Genomic DNA, 22,195 nt, shown 5'->3' on the forward strand with positions numbered 1-22,195 from the left:
TCCATCAAGATGGTAGAATATGGAAAATCTTCTATGGATGCTAAATTTGATTTAATGTTTTAGATTTTTTTTGCCCTTAAGGGCCGGTCACACATAGCGATATCGCTAGCAATATCGCTAAAGCGTCACCGATTTTGTGATGCAGCAGCAATACTGCCAGCGATATCGCTATGTGTGATACTTACCTCAGACCGCCCCCCCCGCTGATCGTGCAGCTCCATTTCTCGTCGGGTGCTTCCTGCTGGCGCTGACGAGCGACGCGTGGACGCGGGCGGGAGGACGTAAGGATCGCCGAGTCTGAAAGGTAAGTAACGACCGCTGCTGCATCGCTGTGAGATCTGCCTGTGTGGCAGCTGACTAGCGATGCACCAGCGATCCTGACCGGATCGTATCATGGTCGGATCGCTGGTGCTTCGCTAAATGTAACGGGGGGCTTTATTACCATTCAATCATAGGACATTTCTCCACAAAGGGACCTAAACTCTCCACAGACATCCACAGCATAAAGTCATCTCAAGCTACGACCAAGCCCCACCTCCATTGATGTCACACAGCCTCACCCATATAAGCTAAGCTCCGAGCGTGAGACTGAGTATTTGGATACCAAAAGTTTGCTGAAGAAGTGTAAACTGTTGCTTAACACCTGGACAAAAGAGTGAAAGGATAAAAAAGTGACACAGACCTGAGTCTTCATGACAGCTGTAAAGGGAATTTCAACATTGCCCCTCCGTCATTGTCGCTTCTTAAGTGGCGGACGAGGCTCTGTGCTCCATCAACGTGCTCAAACTAGGGATGTTCCCGCCAATGAAGAGCGAAAAAATGCATCCAATCAAAGAGAGGCCTCTAAGGAGTCAGGAGGCATCTCCTCTATGGCTGAACGCTCATCGCTGAGAAGGGATATTCGAGCTTTCTTAAAAGAGTGTGGTGGGACCCCCAGCGAGGCACGGCATTGGCTTGCCCAGTTCCAAGAGATGCATTCCACTTATCAAAAGGCCTTTGCAGTTGTTGAGGTAAGTCCTACCAAGGGCGATTAAATATGTTGTCCAGAATTAGAAAACATGGCTGCTTTCTAAACACTGCACCACACCGGTTCACATATGTATAGTCTTGCAGCTTATCCACAGTCACTGCGGTAGAGGGGAGATGCAATAGTAGACCCAATCTATAGATAAGGGTGGGGCTGTTTTGGAAGGGGACAGCAGAATGTATTTTGTTTCTCATGATTAGTCATAATGGCATAACTGTCTGCACAGTTTATGAATGTAAAGAAATTCATTCCTGATAAAACCACTAGAAGTCCATGGGATCCCTCAGGATCTGTTACCCCATAGATCTATCTATTATGTCCATCATGGCATTGCAAGTGATGGAGTCACTCCATTGTTAAAAATGCAGTTAACCTTGTACACATACTCTTAACGGCCAAGTTTCTGGGTGGAACTTGTCATGCACCAGACCAGTCGCTGACTACCAAGGTAGAGGTCCCCTAGAAAATGACCTCTCACTCCCTGTTGGCCAAACATAGGAAAGGAAGAGAAAATTGATATAAATATATTAATACATAAAACTCATGAGAACGTTTTAGAAGACCTCATTGACCCCTGGACTCCTTTACTTTGGTGTCCAGGAGAGTCCGCAGCAGTATCTCACATCCCAGGATCATGCTTGCTCTACAGCTATGTCCTTTGGTTCTTTAACCTCGGCCACGCAGGAATACACTTTCCTGCTATATTTGTGAATGTTTGATAATTTATAAATTAACTTTTTTTTTTCACCTTTTGACCGTTTGCTTTGTGCAGTCCAATGTCCCAAAATGACTAGACGCACCCTGTAACCCGATATGAAAGGAAACGGTCCTAGAAATCTACGTAGATCGAATATGAATTGCTGCACCATGACTTTGTGTTATCCAGATTTAGTTCCCACGTTCACATATAGATGTAACAGTTATTAACAATTGTTTGGTGCATCGAGCAATTGGACGGGCGACGCTGCGCACCATCGCAAGCGCTGTTTACCATTGCTGCATCTGTAGAATAATAACAATGTCACAGAAGGAAAAAAAACTACAATTAAAGTATCACAATAATAATGTCACAGTAGAAAAAAACAACACACCTATTAAACTGTCCCTATAGATATAGAAATATTTATTAGATTGTCAGGTCTATGGCCATCTTTAAGCCAAAAACCCTTTGCGGTTGACAATTTTCCTTCTTGCACAAAAAATAAAATAAATAATCAAATATTACTAAAAGGGTAAAATAGAAAGTGTGACACCAGACAATGTAGTCTTCACCCAGGGACACTATGTATAAAGGATTAGGAAGCTCCTGAAAAAGCATCCATGAGGAGTGACGCTACATGGTGGAATCAGCCGGCAGCCGCATCTGTGGGGAAATTCCATGACATTTAGCTATACAAACGTGTGCACAGTTGTATGAAGAGCAAATACAAAAAGGGATTTCTGCTGCGCTTTTGTGCCTTCTTTAACCCTATCTAGCTAGGCACCGATCTAAATCCATAACCCTGCCATACCATATTCTGTATCCTTATCTAATGAAACTGAAGACTTGTAGGTAGAGGGACCCGCTTCCATCCTAAAACCAGCTTCCTACTGTCTGTAATATGGCTGTAAAAGACTGAGGTTTTATAATGAAAGTCTATATTTTGTCAAATTGATGTTGGTATGATAGGGAAGCTTAGGAGGTAATGGTCTTTATAATTTCTAAATCATAAATCAATAGTACACAAAAAAATCAACTTTGCAATATATCAATCGGAGAAATCGCCTTCTTTCTCCTCTTGAATAGATCTTTCACTTTCAATTCATGGGTAAAATCTGTTGAATTTCACATTATTGAGACAGGATATGATAAGAGATGATAGTTACTTCTCATAAGATTCTTTAGAGAGGGGAAGCGGAGGAACCAGAGCCAGACACAGACATTGTGCTGCAGGTTCCCTTGGCCCTTGTCACTACGGGAGAAGGATAAGTAAGCGCACAACAATGGGGAGAGGGAGGAGGGAGCCCAAATGCTAGATAAGTGGGGAGTGGAGACACCTAGGCAGATCTGAAATCAACCTGTCTGCCCTAACCATCCCTATATAGGTTCTGCACCTATCGCCGAGCAGGAACCTAACCCCTGCCTGACCCTAGTGATAGGCCCTGGTTAGGTTAGACTAGTTATTCCCCACTACAACTAAAGACAGAGAAAGTAGACGAACGAGGGGAGCAATTAGCTTGAGAAGACAACCGAGATGTCACACCAGCAATCCTCTAAGTGTGCCCGGAGAAGGAACTAACCGAGCTGACTTAATACTTCCAACTAGACAGAGACAAGTAAGAGCTAACACCAGCACCCTGCTGCAGCAATTGAATGCATTTTAACCTACAGCACAGGTGTGTAATTAGCAGCAGAAGATGGAGGTAACTGTTGGGTCCTAGAAGGAGAAGGATATTGCTCCATAACAGAGATGCTAAAATCAAGACAGTTCTTGAGCTAATCGCAAAGATCTTCTACAGCCGAATCCAGGATGACTGTCTGTCACACCCGTAACAGTCCTCCATGTGGCGTCCCTTACAATCTGACTGCATTTCCCACAGTGTCTTCTATATTCTTGCTGAAACAGAGCCACCTAGTGGCAACTGCACAATCTGCAACAAATCAAAATCTAACATACATACACCCCATATTTGTACCCCCTGTGTAAATCAATAATGTTACTTAAAACCATAAAGCACTCCTTCGCATTGTTGCCGACAGCTAAAAATTCAGGCATCCAAGCAGCCAGCCGCAGCATCCTTACCAAGCAACGCTACAGAATATTTACACTCGACATTACCAATATTCATTATATTCAGGCAGTAACAAATAAACTACCAAATACGCATGTCCACTTATGGAATAGGCATTTAAAATCATCTTCATCAGTTATTGTGCATAAAGTAGAGAACGTAAATAGTCACCCTCCATACAAGTTTGTCCAGTATTACAAACAGCGCCACTTTGTCCGTAGGCTGCTTCTGGTATTGCAGTTCCAATCACTTACATGATAACATGTAAACTTCTGATTTCTCTCAGGTGGATGAAAACGTGTTCAGCTGCAAGAGGTCCCTGACCAGCATCGCATTCGCCCTTGCCTTTCTCCAGAGGATGGATATGAAGCCACTGGTGGTGATGGGGCTGCCCAGCACATACTGTGCTCGACCTTCAGCACCTGATGCCAAGTCTTTGCTTGTCCACAACTGCCAAACTTTGGTGGATGCCATCCATACCAACTCGGGTACTGCTTTGCCCTTTTTCAATGGAGGATCTGTGCTGACCGCAAATGAGCAAGACGGCGGGTACTGCCTACAATCTGTTATCATTGTCTATCTCCTCAGTCGCTCAAAAGTAAGGAACCACATAACTATTCAAAAGTAGTGGTCCCTGAATTGTGGCAAAACTACAACTCGAAGCTTGTCCTGACAGCCAGAGGGTTGAGTGTTTCCCTACTTTTGATTCATCCTGTAATGATATTAATTTTGATTAGTCTGGTGAACCCAAAACAGTCAGTTAATGGTTCATAGACTGTTGGAAATAAGCAAACGAGAATTTAGTTGCCCATAGTGTCAGCGGTCTGCAGGCAGATATCTACTGGGGCTACCAGCCCTTCCTCGTGTCCATAAGCTAGATAGATGGGTTAGATGAAGGCCTGACCTGTCTTCTCAGTCGTGCTTGATAAGAATATATAAGGGGTCATTTCTCTTCTAGTTATGGAACAGTGTCGGCAGTGGACATTGACCTCCTCACCTGGTGCCTCAACTCTGGGAACATTCCCATCATCTGTCCTATCGGAGAGACGCCCTCAGGCCGGTCTGTTCTCCTGGACTCCTTGGAAGTAACCACAAGCATCTCACGGGTTTTGAATCCACTTAAGATGATCTTCATCAATACAGCTGGTGGCCTGAAAGACCTAAGTGAAAATGTAAGGCACATGGAAATCTTACCTAGATGGGCTCAATGATCTAGTGAGGGGGCAGGTGCTAATTTACTGTGACCAGTAATACTGTGAATGTTTCTTAAAGGGTAAAGGCACTTCTCTCCTATCCACAGGATAGGTGATAAATATTTGATTGCTGGTGGTCTCACTGATTGAGCCCACCAATCAGTGGAAGGAAGACCGATGCATGGGGAGCCCCAAACAGTTGATCAGTGGGGGTCCCAGGAGTGGACTGCGCAATCAAACATTTATCATCTATCCTGCCTCTTATTAAGAAACCGTTAGAGTATGTTCACACAGAGGTTTTTTTTACATGGATTTAAAGGTGAATCAGCTCCAAAATCTACAAAAAGAGTATATGTAGTGAGTCGATCTCCGAATCACCTTGCCTATAGGTTGTGTCTGGCATCGCAGCACAGCCTTTCACTTTATAGGGATGGCAATGCAATACCACACATATATACCGCATTTTAGGGAAGAAAGCAGCAATGATTGTTCTTTTTCTCTCATCTGTCAGTATTCCGTTTTTTTTTTTCCTTTAAATCCGCCATACGGTTCTAAAAATGAGCCTTTTGACTTAGCGTTAATTTTTATGATCTATACAAGGGGGTGTGGTTCACAGGATAATGCAAAATAGCCTAAAGCCACGCCTCCAGGAAACTAATCCACGCCCCCTTAAAACCCATTTGCACTATAAAAAAAAGGCCATTATGTCTAGAATAGAATTGCAGGTTTAAAAAAAGAAAAGTGGAATACTCAGGAGAGCAACGGGAATAAAATAAGAGAAAAAACCGTCCGCTTTGTGAAAACTCGTGATTGATAAGCAAATGTTGCAGAGCAGAAGATGTCACTTAGCACTTTATTCTGTGCCGATCATGGTTCGTGTCCAATGTAGCAAAATCATTTTTTGGCTCACTGCAGATTATGAGAAACGTGAAAAACAAAATCAGGAGCTCACCATATGACAGACCTGATTCCGCTCCATCCACAACTAAAAAAATGGTCAAATCCAACTTGTCTGAACCTACTGGTGCCAGCAACCTGCGCACTAGGAATCCCAAAACTGGTTGTTACAGGCTCCTACATCCCTACTGTAACCTCTCTATAACCTGCAGGTTGTGGGACATGTGAATCTTCCAGCAGACTTGGAACTGATGAGGAACGCTGTATGGATGAGCGAGAGACAACGCCAGCAAGTGACGGTCATTGTAGATCTCCTGAACCGCCTGCCTCCTTCATCCTCCGCTGTCATCACTTCAGCCCGGACCCTCCTCAGCGAGCTCTTCAGTAACAAAGGTAAGAAGGTGAATGAGCGGACAGATGTAGCAGAGCCGATTTTGTCATCTTATCGTGCCCATACACCTAGGAGAGAAGTTTGCTGAACTCTTCTTCTCTTCACTACACAAGCCAAGAGTGCCTGTGTTTTCAATGGGCAGAAAGCACTAAGCCAAGACTTACGTCCCTCTAGGAACAATAATTATCTGCTGTACGCAAGGTGGTTGGCTGGTTCCACCAAAATTAGCAACAAAACCTAGTGGGCCTGATTCATCATTTGCAATTTTTTTAAGTCACTTATTTTATTTATTTTTTTGCCTTGACGTTTCTTTTGTGCTAAATTCATCAAAACAGTGCATCCAGTTAATACATTCAATCACTGGCTCGCTCTTGTCATCTGCACCTCAAAAACATTTCTAGAATTCGACCTTTTCTTACTTTTGACTCTGCAAAAACTCTTACTGTTTCTCTTATTCATTCTCGTCTCGACTTTTGTAACTCTCTTCTAATCGGTCTCCCTCTTACCAAACTCTCCCCTCTCCAATCTGTCTTGAATGCTGCAGCCAGGATCATATTCCTCACCAATCGTTACACCGATGCCTCTACCTTGTGCCAGTCATTACACTGGCTACCCATCCACTCCAGAATTCAGTATAAACTTATTACCCTCACCCACAAAGCCCTCCATGGCTCAGCACCACCCTACATCTACTCCCTTGTTTCAGTATACCACCCTACCCGCGCCCTCCGTTCTGCTGATGACCTGAGGTTAGTATCCTCAATAGTCAGAACCTCCCACTCCCGTCTCCAAGACTTTACACGTGCCGCGCCAATTCTTTGGAATGCACTTCCCAGGTCAATACGATTAGTCCCCAATCCCCACAATTTTAAGCGTGTCCTGAAAACGCATTTATTCAGACTGGCCTATCGCCTCAACACATTAACCTAACCTATCCCTGTGTGGCACAGCCAAAAGTTTTACCATAACCAGGTTCCCAGCATCATGTTCCCACATGCTTTATGCATCCATTAGCCCTCTGTGTCTGTACTGTTACACACTTAACATTATGGCTGGTCCATACAATCAGAGCAACTGTTACAACCCACCTTTCGTGTCTACCTCTTTCCTCATAGACTGTAAGCTTGCGAGCAGGGCCCTCACTCCTCTTGTTATTTGTTATAATCTACTGTATGTGATTATTGTTATGCTGTAATGTCTATTGTCTGTACAAATCCCCTCTGAAATGTAAAGTGCTGCAGAATATGTCGGCGCTATAAAAATAAAATTTATTATTATTATTATTAATACATTTTGCACAAAGTCAAAAATAGTCTTTAGCTTTGTTTTTAATCTTTTTTGTGATATTTTGGCATTAAAAAAAAAGTCACATTTCGCAAAATGTGCAACTATAAACCTGGCGTACACAAAATGTACTACAGTCCCTCCACTGGAGTGTATTTATGACTTTTCGAAAAGTCACTAATGAGGACTTAGGCAAAAACATCTGAAAACCCTAAAGTCGGTCCACCACAATGGCAAATATATAAAAAACAAACAGGGGAACACAGAAAATAGACTGTAAAAAAAGTGCAAATTAAAAGAATAAGGCGTAAAAAGGAAAAACAGGTAAAAAAAAAAACAAAAACACCAAACAAACACAAAGCTTGACAGAAAACTGCACAAATGCAACAATGAATTGAGTCCTAAGTGTATCGGGACCATAATGGGGTATGCCCATCTCCAAGATCCTATCCCAATATGTAGTAGGTTTAGTAATAATATTAGCAAATACCAACAATTAGAAATGTAGTATAGTTCTTCTGATTCGCAATGTCACTTACCCCATGTGCAGGGCATTGCAGTAGCTTTGGTATCCATGGTCGTAACCACGTAATGAATATAGTTACCTTTATATGACAGAATTAAAGGGAATCAGTCAGACCGTTTTTGCTCCGTCATCTGAGAGCATCATGATGTAGGAAAAGAAACCCTGATTCCAGCTATGTATCATTTAGTTTACTGGGTGCAGCAGTTGTGACACAATCAGAGCATTTACTGTAGATGCAGTATGTAGCAGAGCTCAGAAAGCTGACCACACCCACTTCACAGCTTTCTGTGTATATTGTTTATTGAAAGTAAGCTGCTTATCAGACGAGGGGTGTGGTCAGACCAGGACTCACATGAGCTGTTGTTCAGGCAGTCAATCTCCTGGTAATAAAACCTTGGTTGTATGGAAACAAAACACAGCCTAATAAGTGGCATCCGTGAAATTGGTATCTCAGCCCCTACCTCATGCTGCCCTCAGAATGCATAGCAAAAATCTGCCGACAGTCCCTTTAAACCCAAGATGATTACATGTGCACATGGGGCCCTTTAACCATACATGCTACAGTTAGTCTTCTGTTGTCTCCTTGGCATGAGCCTGAAAGAGGGCATATATTTCACACTTCCTTCCGACACCCTCATCGGACCACTGATAGTCATATCTGTCAGCCATTGCGTACGGGAAAAGGGATATGATCATGTTATACCACCCGAGGTGTCCACCTGATGGATGTAATGTTATGTTGCCTACATCATGTAATAAAAGACATTTAGGATGCTGTCCCCGACAGGCGCAGAAGCCTCTGTTGCCCCACTCACATACAAAGGAACAAATATTATAGATGGCCCATAGTAGATGGGGGCCCCGTTACAAATTCTGTATTGGGCCCCCAGAGCTCTGTAATTTAAACCCTAGGGCTTGGAGAGTAGTTTGCAAAATAAACTCCCTTCTGCTACATCAGTAGACAAATGTCTTGATTCTCCCACCTAGACATCTGTCTTGACTCCTCACCTTGTGTTTCCCCCAGGATCTGGGACCCTTTTTAAGAACGCAGAACGAATGTTAAGGTTCGAATCCGTCCAGGACATTGACACCGATCGCCTCATCTCCCTGGTGAACAGATCCTTCCAGAAAAAGCTGAAGGAGAATTATATCAGCAATGTGGCGAAGCGACTGCACTCGATCTATCTATCTGAAGGGTAGGCGCAATCTGGTCTGCAATAGCGACCCCTTGTCTTGGATAGCAATGGGTGGATGTACAGAAGGGAAACCGACAGTATAATAAAATTCATGTCTGTGTTTACGAGAACAGCTCCCCTCTTGTCCATGGCTAACTCTGGTATTGCAGTTCATCTTTATTCTAGTGAATAAGTTGCAATACCAGACACAGCCATGGACAAAAGGTGGCACTGCTCTAGAGAAAAACAAAACATCCTTTTTATCTAAATCCGAACATTTTAATTATGGATATTTTGGCAAAAATAAATAATACAATAAATGATCATCCTACAGGTATAACGCAGCTGCCATCATCACCACAGAACCGGTGCTGGGAGGAACCCCCTACCTGGACAAATTTGTGGTCAGTTCTGGGCGACAAGGGCAGGGATCCGGCCAGATGCTATGGGAGTGTGTGCGACAAGACCTACAGACACTGTTCTGGAGATCACGAGCCACTAATCCTATTAACCCCTGGTAAGTCGATGTCGACCATGAAACGACTAAATCGCAAAATATATAACTCAAGAGTTTTACGATGGCTTCATACCTTAATTATTGGTCCATGTACAGACTGCAATTTCTGGACTGGCAGTGGGCCTCCTGACCCTAGCCCCCCTCATATGAGGCTGTTACTTTGGGTCAGGAGACCCATGGCCGGTCCACAAATGAACTATGAAATGCAGAGATGTGAAGCCAACGTAAAGGGGATAAGAAGATATAGCTGCTTTCTTTCAATGCCACGTCTGTCTACAGGTTGTGTCTGGTACTGTAGGTCATCTTCATTCATTTCAATAGGGCTGAACGTATTGATAGACACGTGAAGACCTGTTTCTAGAATAAAGCAGCCAATGTTTTTCAAATCTTACACAACTTCATGTAAATCGGATGTTTATTAAGAATTCAAAAGGGGAGATTAGAAAAACATGGCTGCTTCATTCCAGAAACAGCGCCGTTCTTACACACAGTCTGTGTCTGGTATTGCAGCTTTTCTTCGAAAATTCACCTTAATAAGATAACCTTTAAAGTGCATTTGTCACCTGTTTTGGCCGATATAAGATACGGCCACTGCCTTTCAGGGCTTATCTACAACATTCTATAATGCTGTAGATAAGCCCCTGGTCCGACCTGAAAGAGAAGAAAAATATAAGTTTTATTATACTCACCCTTGGGGGAGAGGGGGTGGTCTGGACCGATGGGTGTCGCAGGTCCGGGGCCTCCCATCTTTTTGCGACGCCGTCCTCCTGCTTGCATCGTCGCTCCCCGACATCGCGCTTCTGCGCAGGCGTACTTATCTGCCTTGGTGAGGGCAAAGTACTGCAGTGCGCAGGCGCCGGGAAAGGTCAGAGGCTCAGCGCCTGCGCACTGCAGTACTTTGCAGGGTGGACATTTCATATTTAACAAAAATAAAAACAAAAGTTTGTTATTTGTGGCCTCATGAATACTGCACAGCAAAAAGAGTCACAAATACAGCCCTGCTTCATCCGTATGTTGAGCTGTAGATCTATTTCTAACACCGTTTTCACATTTATACAGAACACATTTATATTAACAGCCGAGTGACTTACTCCAGAAACACATGAAATATCTTCTGCTCATCTGCAGTTACAGACTGGAATATGCTTCAGAGCTTCGCTCACAATTCTGCGGGCTCAGAGCTGACACTTCTTAATCTGATGTATTACAAATGAGCTCTTAGTATGGGTTCATCCCGAGCGCCTCGCTTACACGTGCTTTTCATTTCCTGCAGGTATTTTAAGAACAGTGACGGCAGCTTTTCAAACAAGCAGTGGATATTCTTCTGGTTGGGACTTGCAGATATCAGGGATTCTTATGAACTGGTAAACCATGCAAAGAGTCTGCCGGATTCATTTTGCAAGAGTCCGATGTTATGACAGAGACTGATGCCACCTGCTGGACAATCACCAATACTACAGCAATGATGTCAAATAAGTAACTGGAAATAAGCCAAAGAACTCCAAAGACTGATATCGTGTGTAATAAATGGTCATAGACCATGACCTTATGAAACACACGTAGCAAAAATTGCTGTGGGTAAAATATTTGCCATCCATTCTGCTCTTAAGGAATGCACATTATATTGATGGGCTCATCATTTGCACTACTAGGCGATTTGGATGTCATAGTGGGCGGGTTTCTCCTCCTCTGGACCGTTCCATAGTAGTGTTCATAAAAATTACAGATAGAGTAAGTGCGATTTAATTCCCAGGACCTAGTCCATTGGCCACATTCATAGAGTGAGGCCACTGGACGGGAGCCATGAGATACACCTCTCACCTGATGCCTTACCTAAAGCTCTTCTGTAGTTGGCCTGGCGTGATGTCATCATTGTGGTGTGACATCATACTAAGACTACTAATCAAAAGAACAACCGCGGATGCCAGGAAGTAAAAGGTGGTTTTCAGGAATTACGGACGTGGCTGATGAACCAAGTCTTGCGAATCAATTCTCTCTCTCTGTTGCATGTGTAATACCCACTTGGTCTCCCATGTGACTGCCACGTCTTAGCGTTGGTGCAAATCGATTTGCAGAACTCAGTCCATCAGCCATGTCAGTAATGTGTGATTGCTGGATTGGAGCCCTGGAACCGCCTTCTACCTCCCGGCATCTGTGGCTCTTTTGATTAGCCGGCCTGGTGTGGCATTCCATGTTTCACCACATTGATGACGTTGTACCAGGCTGGCTGCTAAAAAGAAAAGCTGTGGATGCCGGGAGGTAGAAGTTGGTTCTCATGGTTCCCTTCCAGCGTCATCCATTACCGACATGGCTGATGGACAGAGTTCTACAAATCCATTTGCACCAACTATTGCACTCGCTTAGGAGACCAAGTGGGTATTACATAGACAACAGAGGTAGTGAGAATCGATTCGCAGGACCTGGACCATTGGTCACATAAGTAACATAACACCAGGCCGACTTACCAAAAGAAGGGCAGCCATCAGGCAAGAAGCGGGTGTGAGGGCTCCCGTCTAGCGGACATACATTACCGACATGGCCAATGGACAAGGTCCTGCAGAATGGCTCTCCCCACCTCTGATAGCCTGTCATATAACGCACATATCGATACAAAGTAAAAATGAAACTCATAAATAAGAAACACTATTACTGATATGTATCAGACAGGAATAATTTATTCATTTTTCTTCTAATGCCTTGTGACATACAAGAAAAAGCAGAAAGAGATTGACCAGTTAGAAAAATATCCTTAAATGTGAAAATAAAGACAAGGTACTAATATACTGTAATTCTCACAAGTATCCAATCTGCAGAGATCCACTAGTCTCGGCAGCGCCACTTCCAGCTTGTGTTAGATGCAGGCCAGCCTATCACATTATCAGCGCTGTATGGCAGAGGTCGCCAACCTTTCTGGCCTTGAGAGCCACATCCAGTTCCTGCCCCAAGCACAGTAGAGCACCCATTACCGGAATAATGACAGCCAATGCTTTTCCACGAAATCAGTGTGGCAAGCTCTAGGGTTTCCCATTACCCCCATTCAGATCTGTTCTTCTGTGCAGAGCTTCAGACAAGTCACCATCTAGAGATCTACGCTTAATAGCTGTTTGCTACACCCGGTGCTAATGCACCAAGCTGGCATGACAGCAGCCAGCCACACATCACAGGCCCGCGAGCCACATGTGCGACAGATAGGGGACCCCTGCTCTATGTGAAGGGGGCTGGCATCCATATTCAATAGGTGGGCCAGATGCCTTCACTGGCTATAAATCTGCCGCAATAGAGAATATAGAAATGAGCCTGTCTGCCACACAGCACCGGTCAAGAGGGAAGCGTCGATGTTGGACTTGAGCAGAAATCTTCAGATCAAGACACCTCTGAAAGTAAATTAGTAAGTTTTATAACTTGTATTTTATACACATTTAGGGATAATCAAAATTAACTGGACATCCCCAACATACGTATACATACACATAGTAAAAGGCACATAAATAAAAGGCAAGCAGACACTGCAGTGCCGAGCTAAGGTCCAATGATGGCCACCCCTGGGTGTTCTGTGCTGAGGCTGAACACAATGCACCATACACTATACAGTGTATGACATGGAAAGTGGAATCACTTTGTAAACAGATATCCTGCATCACAGCTGAATTCACAATTCTGCCAGTTTCAGCGCTGTAATCTCCCAACAGTCGCCATTTGTTTAGTGTCTGGATACAAAAATGCTTTGACGATTTCAGCTGTATCGCACGCCAAGCATGCCGACTGTTTCCAGACAAACTGTGAGTGCAGCTCTGGAGTACAATACATGCTGTAACAGAGCCTTTGGTAAAAGATAAGCAATAAGTTAACAAATGAGACACAAGAAATGTTGATGGAAGGCGAGCAATTAATGGATACAGATAAAATGGCTTGTTCTGAGTAGCTTCATTTGGATTTTTTTTGTATATCACCGCAATTGAAGATGGAATGATTTCAGGGTACTTCTACTATGAAATTTAGGAAGTGGGTAATGGGATATTTTCTTCAAGGATTGGAGACTGCACCCAAGGGTACGTTCACACTTGCGTACAAATTGGTCCCGTTCTCGTTCAGGAGAGAGAGAGGATTTTTTTTTCTCATACGTGCGCTGTCCATATACAATCCTTTTTTTTTTTTACTTAGCAGTTAATCATTTACAGGACCATTTACCATTTCCTATGCTACAAAATTGTAATGTATCCGTAAAAATCAGATTCCGTTCTGATGGTCTGTATGGCACGCGATTTTTTTCTCGCACTGTCCAATTTCGGACAATGCCGGGGCTGAGGCTTACAAAACCATGATCAATTTCATAGCAAATGACAATACTTAGAAGTGAGACTGACTGGTATTGGCTGTTTGTTGCAGTTAAATACCCATAATTTAGCATTGCTGCGTCCAGCGAGCACAGCGCGGCGTCACACCACTGAAACAGCAGTGCCTCGAAGCTTATGAGCCAACCTATAAGAGGTCACTGCGAGTTATGGAAACAGCCAATCATGTTTGCTCTACACAATCCATATTCTAAGTGTGTGATCGATTCCCGGCACAGCCTTGCTATGTGAACCTGTGCCCGACTATCACAGCTTTCCCTTTAAATAGCTTTTTGAAGTGGTCCCTTAAGAGTCATTTTTTTTCTTTAAAAATGGATGTGGTCCAAGCATTTGCTGCTTCTGATACATCTGCCCTTTAGTGTTCATAGCCAGCAATGAAGGATCAATCTCTATGATGGGAGGTATAACCTCCCTGATTGTTTCAGGTAATCTGAACTGTATGAAATTCACAATATGGTGTTCATGAAGCCATGCTGGGCACAAAGGTATCCACTAGTTGGTGGCTGAAAAAATGAGCGTAAACTTATATGTCCAAGAGCTGTTTTCCAGAGATCTGATGGCCGCGAGGCTTTTGAGCTCCATTGCTGTAATGTGGTCTTGATCAGCCATCAGTGGCTAGTATGACTGCTGCCCCAAAAATGCCAACGTTCTGCCCGATCATTCGCATCTGATTCCAGAACTCCACTCGTCGGTTATTGTGCCAGTAGCCCAGGTTTCCATCTACAAGAAGTAGAGAAAAGGGGAGGAGGACAGCAAGAACTTGGGCTGAGAACCGAACATAGTAGCCAGATAGAAAGGACAATGCCAACACGCCATACAGGACAAACAGGATCTGAAGGGCCGGCTCTCCTCCAGGAAGGAAGTCCAAGTGTGACAGGCGGTCCTCCTTACTGTGCTGTAGGGTGTATGCCTAGAGAGGGTTGCACATAGAGACACCAATTACAATGGACCCTTCACAGATTCTATACATGGCATATCTCTGCTATGCACAATGTGCGCTCCATCACTCCTTTCAGGACAGGACTACAGAGCCCTCTTCTCAGGATCCCTGGAAGTCCCAATGGTTGGACATCCAGTGATCAACAAGGCCTTCCCTACTCTATTGATAGGTGATAATCCTTTAAAAACAGGCATATGTATTTTGGGCAAAAATCAATTTCTGTAATTGTGTGTCATTAAAAAATGTTGCACCTTTTTGCCTTCTATAGCTTTAGTGTTACACTGCCCATTGCTAGCTGCAGAAGACTATAACTGAGAATTAGCGATAAGAAAATGTGCTCGGATAAGGTGTTATCTAAACAAACTCATGTGCTAATTGAATGTCTTCGGCGTGCTCGGAAAATAAGTTTGAATCCCCGAGGCTGCATGTCTCGGGGCTGTTTGACAGCCGCAACACATGCAGGGATTGTCTAACAAACAGGAAATCCCTGCATGTGTTGCGGCTGTCTAAGGCCGGGTTCACACTTGTGTTTGGCTGGTCTGCGTATGGCTGCGTACGTCTTCTCTTAAGATCCGCCTACTTCCGCATGTGTCCTGAATACCTCTCTTTAACATTGGGTACGCAGGGATATGCTTTGTATGCGGATGTGTAAGCATGTGTCGTTTTGACGTGCCCGCTGAACGCACAAAAATGTAACATTGGGGTCGACGGGCACGTCAAAACGACGCACGAAAACGCATCTGCATACAACGCATGTCCCTGCGTACCCAATGTTAAAGATAGGAACGCAGTACAACGAAGGATGCATGCAGAAGTAGGCGGAGCTTAAGGGAAGAAGTACGCAGCCATACGCAGTCCAGCCAAATGCAAGTGTGAACCCGGCCTAACAGCCATGAGACATACAGGCGCGGGAACTCAAACATATTATTCAAGCACGATGAACATACTCTATTAGCGCACAAGCATGCTGCTCAAAAGACACCTTAAAGGAGCACGTTCGCTCATCACTACTAAAGATCCATCACTGAGCCTGTTCTTGAGTTCTTAGTTCTTATCTGTGAATTGTCAGCTGCTCTCTGTAAGCCGGACACTGTGCATCACATATACCTGTGTGTCTGGCATTCTATTCAAGCCTCATTTGTGTGCATTTTATTTCACTAAGCAGCCCCCCCTCCATGAATTGATAGGTTTACGAGTGGCCGCTTCCATCAGTAGTTTGCACCTGTGCTGCCCTCGCCTTTATAATGGAGGTCTGCTGTATCTTACATGTGCATTTTTGATATGACTTGGTGTTGGCAAGACTGTTTTTTATTTCGCTAAATTTATGTATGTTATGACCATAGACTACATCAACGTTGATTATGCAGGGAAAACAACAAGCATGTGACAGCAGGACGGTGCAAAATTTTTAATGGAACTGCATTGCAAAAAATGTTTCTACCCCAATTTATTTTAAAACGGTTGTCCACATCTTTATCTCAATGTTTGCCCCGTTAAAGTAAAAACATCTATACTCACCTCCCGTGCCAGGGTCGTTCCAGAAGTGTCGGCACTCGCGTTCCTGCAGCCCATGTGCGGTGGTTATGACACGTGCGACCAATGAGCGCCGGCGTCACTGTCCCCACCTTAAGACGAATTAGTAATCAAGAGGCAGTGAATGGCCAGCAGCAGCTCTCACTTCCTCCTGATCTATAATTTGTCCGAAAATCGGGGACAGTGACGCCAGCGCTGATTGGTCGCATGTGTCATAACAACCTCCCATAAGCCGCGGGAACACGAGTGTCAACGCTGCTGGAACGACCCCGTCATAAGAGGCGAGTATAAGTGGTTTTCATTTCACGGGGCAAACAATCAGATCGTCTAGAAAGTTTTGTCTTGGTAGTGGACAATCCCTTTAAGCAAAAAAAGTTTAATAAAAATTCTCCAATAGGTGGACAACCTCTTCATGTAGATGAGCTTCTGGATCTGTTTGGCAGAAGACCCCTTCATCGACCATTGTTATACTACAGAAAATATAGATCAATAATGGCGCTTATACAAGGGTCATGTCAGAGAGCCACAAACAAGAAAGAAAGGACCTATGAATTTGACATAGAACTTATAGCCCATAAGGTGAAGTGGAGGTCTCAGCACCCAATTAATAACTAATGAACCAAACATCCTAAAGTTTGAGATGTTAATGACCCTTAAAAGCTTCATTCAGAATGATTGTAGCAACCATTTCATGGGGAAACAGGAGTCTTTTAATCTAGGAGCCCCCAATAAAGTCCCAGGATAGTTACCAAACAGATAAGGTAGATGCCCAGGAAGACCTGACCGGTGGACTGCAGGGAGCGGCTGCGAGGCTTCTGCCTGTAGATCTCCCCGGCACCGCTGGCCACGATTAGGAAGCCTCCAATGACGGCGATGGTACGAGAATACATGCGGACCTGAAACACGCGGACAACACAATCCAAATAATGAGATATATTATTATACTACAGTGGAGAACCACCGTGAGAAAACGTAACACTCACCCTCAGCCAGTCACCATAGTGGACGTGTCCCCCGATATGGGCCACATAGGTGCTAATGGCGAGCTGCAGAGCTGAACCCAAAGCAAACCAACGCCGCTTCACTGCAAAAGACATAAAACTGGCACAAAGCACCGCCACACCCAGGTCAAAGTACAGGAAGGGCACCGGGATGTCAGGTTTCCTGAAGAAAATATTGCATGGATTAATAAATGGCACCTATAATAAAGCTCAGAGGAGCGGACAGAGCGCACGTCGGGGTGGTGATGGCATCCGGCTTTGTGGCTCATGCGATTGGCTCGGGGGGGGGGGCATAATTACAATAACTGCCTTATATGGGGGGAGATCTGGCGGCCGTGACCCCCAGCGATCAGTGGTATTACTGGTAAGCAGATCCCTGCAGCGCCCACTACAGGAGAGGTGCAGTACTACAGGGGGGATGTCAGTGAATGGTTCAGTACCGGTGGCAGAGGCGTCACGAGTAGGGGCGCCCTCCTGAATGACAGCACACACACAAGGCTATGTATATACATATGGTGCACGGTACCTCTTGGCCTCTGCTCTTTCCGCATATAACATAAGCTGACTGAAGCAAAACCAGAAAGGGCACCGGGTGAGAAGCAGGACCCCAAACCGGGTCACCAGCTGCAAAAGCTTCTTCCGACCACTTAGAGCCATTCTCCCCCAACACCCGGCGACTGACAACCAGCACCGCACCTCACTTCCGCTGAGCAGCTGGACAACTCACTTCTGCCAACCAAAACCATTCATGTTCCTTCCAACCAACCCCAACGTCATATCCGCCATCCGGACTAAACTTCCGGCTCACTGACGTACTTCCATTCGGACTGATACTAAGTTTCCAGCAAGTCTCGAAAACTGCTTTTGCCAACCAGCCGTAAAGAGAACTTACGGTAACTGCGCTTCTGAGTGTTGCCAGCCACTCAGAAATAGCGCTCTTGCCAACCAGCTGTAAAGTGATCTTCCGGCCGCGGCAAACTCATACAGCTCTTTTAAAGAGACATGCACGTGGTCGCAGAACGTAAAAAGCCTGTTTCTGGTTGCTGTCAGAGCAGGCTGCCTGTGCTCCAGAGGATAGATCTCACCCCATTGATCACTCACATGCCCACAAATCCATATAGCTACAGATTGTTCACATCTTGGATGCCCCCATTAGAGAGCCCCCCCATTTAGAGCTGTACAAATCTCAAACGCCTTTAGTGCCCATACACCTTCAGCAACTCTTCCTTTTGTCCTCCAGCGTACAGATGTACGCTCGGTTTAGGCAAGCATGCATGTGTTGTATCCACAGAGGAGATTGGACAGTGGAACAGAGGCTAGATCTGTAAGGCTAGGGTCACACTGCATTAACGCTATAACATAACGCTAGCGGTGACGGAGCCTCAGAAGCTGCAGCCCGCATCTGAGGGTCCGTCACTGAATGACGGCACATCGCTAGCGCATGCCGATTATGTGTTAGCGATGCGCCCGATAATGGGGGTTAAGGGCAGCGTTAACGGACTGCGTTTCATCACGTTATGCCACGGTGTAGCACAGTCCATCTAACGGACTGCCTGAACGCAATGTGACCCCGGCCTAATAATTATTTTATTTCTATAGCGCCGACATATTCCGCAGCACTTTACATTCCAGAGGGGACTTGTACAGACAATAGACATTACAGCATAACAATAATCACATAGATCATAACAGATACCAAGAGGAAAGAGGGCCCTGCTCGCAAGCTTACAGTCTATGAGGGGATGGGGGGGGGACAAAGGGTAATTGGTAAAAAATGCTTGTATTGTAGGGTCCGGCCATCAATGTAATAACGCTGCATGATCTGGTCTCCAGCCAGTATAAGTACACTACAGATACAGAGGGATATAAGGTACAAGGAGCGTGTGTGAACAGATGATACAAGGGAGCAGATTTGGAAGAAAATGTTGGGTTAACAGAGGGATAGTTACATAAGCCTTCCATCCATAGATTCTGTCAGTTGCTTGATCTGTTTACGATCAACATTGCGAGCACAGCCACCACAGCCTCCCTGACACAGTTCCCAGAGGTGTACTGTTTTCCCTCCCTGTAGAGCTCACATTTTATGAGGGACCACAGGTTCTCTAAGGGGTTCAGATCAGGTGAACCAAGTGGGCCATGTCATTATTTATTCTTCTTTTAGACCTTTACTGGGCAGCCACGCTGTGGAGTATTTGGATGCATGTGATAGAGCATTGTCCTGCATGAAAATCATGTTTTTCTTGAACGATACCGACTTCTTCCTGTACCACTGCTTGAAGAAGGTGTCTTCCAGAAACTGCCAGTAGGTCCGGGAGTTGAGCTTCACTCCATCCTCAACCCGAAAAGGTCCCACAAGTTCATCTTTGATGATACCAGCCCATACCAGTACCCCACCTCCACCCTGCTGGCGTCAGAGTCGGAGTGGAGCTCTCTGCCCTTTACTGAACCAGCCTCTGGCCCATCCATCTGGCCCATCAAGAGTCACTATCATTTCATCAGTCCATAAAACCTTAGAAAATCAGTCTTGAGATATTTCTTGGCCCAGTCTTGATGTTTTATCTTATGTTTCTTGTTGAAAGGTGGTCGTTTTTCAGCCTTCCTTATCTTGGCCATGTCCCTGAGTATGACACACCTTGTGCTTTTTGATACTCCAGTAACGTTGCCACTCTGAAATATGGTAAAACTGGTGGCAAATGGCATCTTGGCAGCTTGACGCTTGACGCTTGATTTTCCTCAATTCATGGGCAGTTATTTTGCGCCTTTTTTATCAACACGCTTCTTGCGACCCTGTTGGCTGTTTGCCATGAAACGCTTGATTGTTCGGTGATCACACTTCAAAAGTTTGACAATTTCAAGACTGCTGCATCCCTCTGCAAGACATCTCACAATTTTTGACTTTTCAGAGTCCGTCAAATCTTTCTTCTGACCCATTTTGCCAAAGGAAAGGAAGTTGCCTAATAATTAAGCACACCTTATATAGGGTGTTGATGTCATTAGACCACACCCCTCCTCATTACGGAGATGCAAAATCACCTGATTTACATAATTGGCAGTTGGCTTTCAAGCCTATACAGCTTGCAGTATGACAACATGTATAAAAAGGATGATGTGATCAAAATACTCATTTGCCTAATAATTCTGCACACAGTGTAATCAAATTGTCCTGGGTAGCGCATTATAATGAGTCGGTGCATCACGTGAGAAGTCATAGAGACAGGAATGGGAGATTTGGGTTATTGAGGATGATACTCTGAAATCAGCAGAACAGAGGGTGGTAAACTGAGATGAGGGAGGAGATGAAGGGTGGTGCTGAACCGTGGAGCACTTTGTGGGTGAGAGTGAAAGGTTTATATATATTGTAGCCAGGGCCAGCGTCAGCACCCGACTCAAACTATACACACACACAGCCCCTCTGAAAAATATATACACACTCACAGACTTGCCACCCTGCAAAACATACAGGTGCTTGTCACAAAATTAGAATATCATCAAAAAGTGAATTTATTTCAGTTCTTCAATACAAAAAGTGAAACTTATATATTATATAGAGTCATTACCAACAGAGTGATCTATTTCATGTGTTTATTTCAGTTAATGTTGATGATTATGGCTTACAGCCAATGAAAACCCAAAAGTCATTATCTCAGTAAATTAGAATACTTTAACACCAGCTTGAAAAATGATTTTAAAATCCGAAATTCTGGCCAACTGAAATGTATGTTCAGTAAATGCACTCAATACTTCGTCGGGGTTCCTTTTGCATCAATTACTGCATCAATGCGGCGTGGCATGGAGGCGATCAGCCTGTGGCAAGGCTGAGGTGTTATGGAAGCCCAGGTTGCTTTGATAGCAGCCTTCAGCTCGTCTGCATTGTTGGGTCTGATGTCTCTCATCTTCCTCTTGACAATACCCCATAGATTCTCTATGGGGTTAAGGTCAGGGGAGTTTGCTGGCCAATCAGCACAGTGATACTGTTGTTTGTAAACCAGGTATTGGTACTTTTGGCAGTGTGGACAGGTGCAAAGTCCTGCTGGAGAATGAAATTTCCATCTCCAAAAAGCTTGTCGGCAGAGGGAAGCATGAAGGGCTCTAAAATTTCCTGGTAGACGACTGCGCTGACTTTGGTCTTGATAAAACACAGTGGACCTACGCCAGCAGATGACATGGCCCCCAAACCATCACTGATGGTGGAAACTTCACACTAGACCTCCAGCAGCTTGGATTGTGGCCTCTCCACTCTTCCTCCAGACTCTGGGACCTTGATTTCCAAATGAAATGCAAAATTTACTTTCATCCGAAAACACCTTTGACCACTGAGCAACAGTCCAATTCTTTTTCTACTTGGCCCAGGTAAGATGCTTCTGGCGTTGTCAATTGGTCATGAGTGGCTTGACACAAGGAATGCGACACTTGTAGCCCATGTCCGGGATACGTCTGTGTGTGGTGGCTCTTGAAGCAATGACTCCAGCAGGCAGCAGCAGTCCACTCCTTGAGAATCTCCCCCAAATTTTTGAATGGCCTTTTCTTAACAATCCTTTCAAGACTGCGGTTATTCCTGTTGCTTGTGCACCTTTTTCTACCACACTT

At 44.6% G+C, this 22,195-nt stretch overlaps 2 protein-coding genes across 8 annotated transcripts; one reads left to right on the forward strand and one right to left on the reverse strand.

Annotated features, from left to right (window-relative positions):
- Nucleotides 1-51: 51 nt before the first annotated feature.
- Nucleotides 52-12,566, forward strand: NAGS (N-acetylglutamate synthase). 2 transcript variants are annotated; one of them, XM_073572803.1, is made up of 8 exons: nt 52-304; nt 456-1,010; nt 4,086-4,348; nt 4,758-4,971; nt 6,102-6,282; nt 9,115-9,286; nt 9,600-9,782; nt 11,056-12,566. In XM_073572803.1, exons 2-8 carry the CDS (start codon nt 693-695, stop codon nt 11,198-11,200), a joined length of 1,476 nt encoding a protein of 491 aa, XP_073428904.1. In that variant the 5' UTR covers nt 52-304; nt 456-692; the 3' UTR covers nt 11,201-12,566. The 2 variants fall into 2 exon arrangements, with proteins under 2 accessions (XP_073428904.1, XP_073428905.1); XM_073572804.1 differs by lacking the exon at nt 52-304 and having other exon boundaries at nt 398-1,010.
- TMEM101 (transmembrane protein 101) lies at nt 12,438-18,579 on the reverse strand. Of its 6 annotated transcripts, none has more exons than XM_073572811.1 (4): nt 18,501-18,579; nt 17,591-17,771; nt 17,357-17,503; nt 12,438-15,044 (listed from the first exon to the last, which is right to left on the reverse strand). In XM_073572811.1, exons 2-4 carry the CDS (start codon nt 17,702-17,704, stop codon nt 14,736-14,738), a joined length of 570 nt encoding a protein of 189 aa, XP_073428912.1. In that variant the 5' UTR covers nt 17,705-17,771; nt 18,501-18,579; the 3' UTR covers nt 12,438-14,735. The 6 variants fall into 6 exon arrangements, with proteins under 6 accessions (XP_073428912.1, XP_073428911.1, XP_073428908.1 ...); XM_073572810.1 differs by lacking the exon at nt 18,501-18,579 and adding an exon at nt 18,336-18,494 and having other exon boundaries at nt 17,591-17,691; XM_073572807.1 differs by lacking the exon at nt 18,501-18,579 and adding an exon at nt 18,336-18,494.
- Between the last annotated feature and the right edge of the window lie 3,616 nt (nt 18,580-22,195).

This window comes from Dendrobates tinctorius, unplaced genomic scaffold (genome assembly GCF_039654945.1).
Source record: "Dendrobates tinctorius isolate UK_male_01 unplaced genomic scaffold, ASM3965494v1 ptg000032l, whole genome shotgun sequence".
Lineage (NCBI taxonomy): Eukaryota > Metazoa > Chordata > Amphibia > Anura > Dendrobatidae > Dendrobates > Dendrobates tinctorius.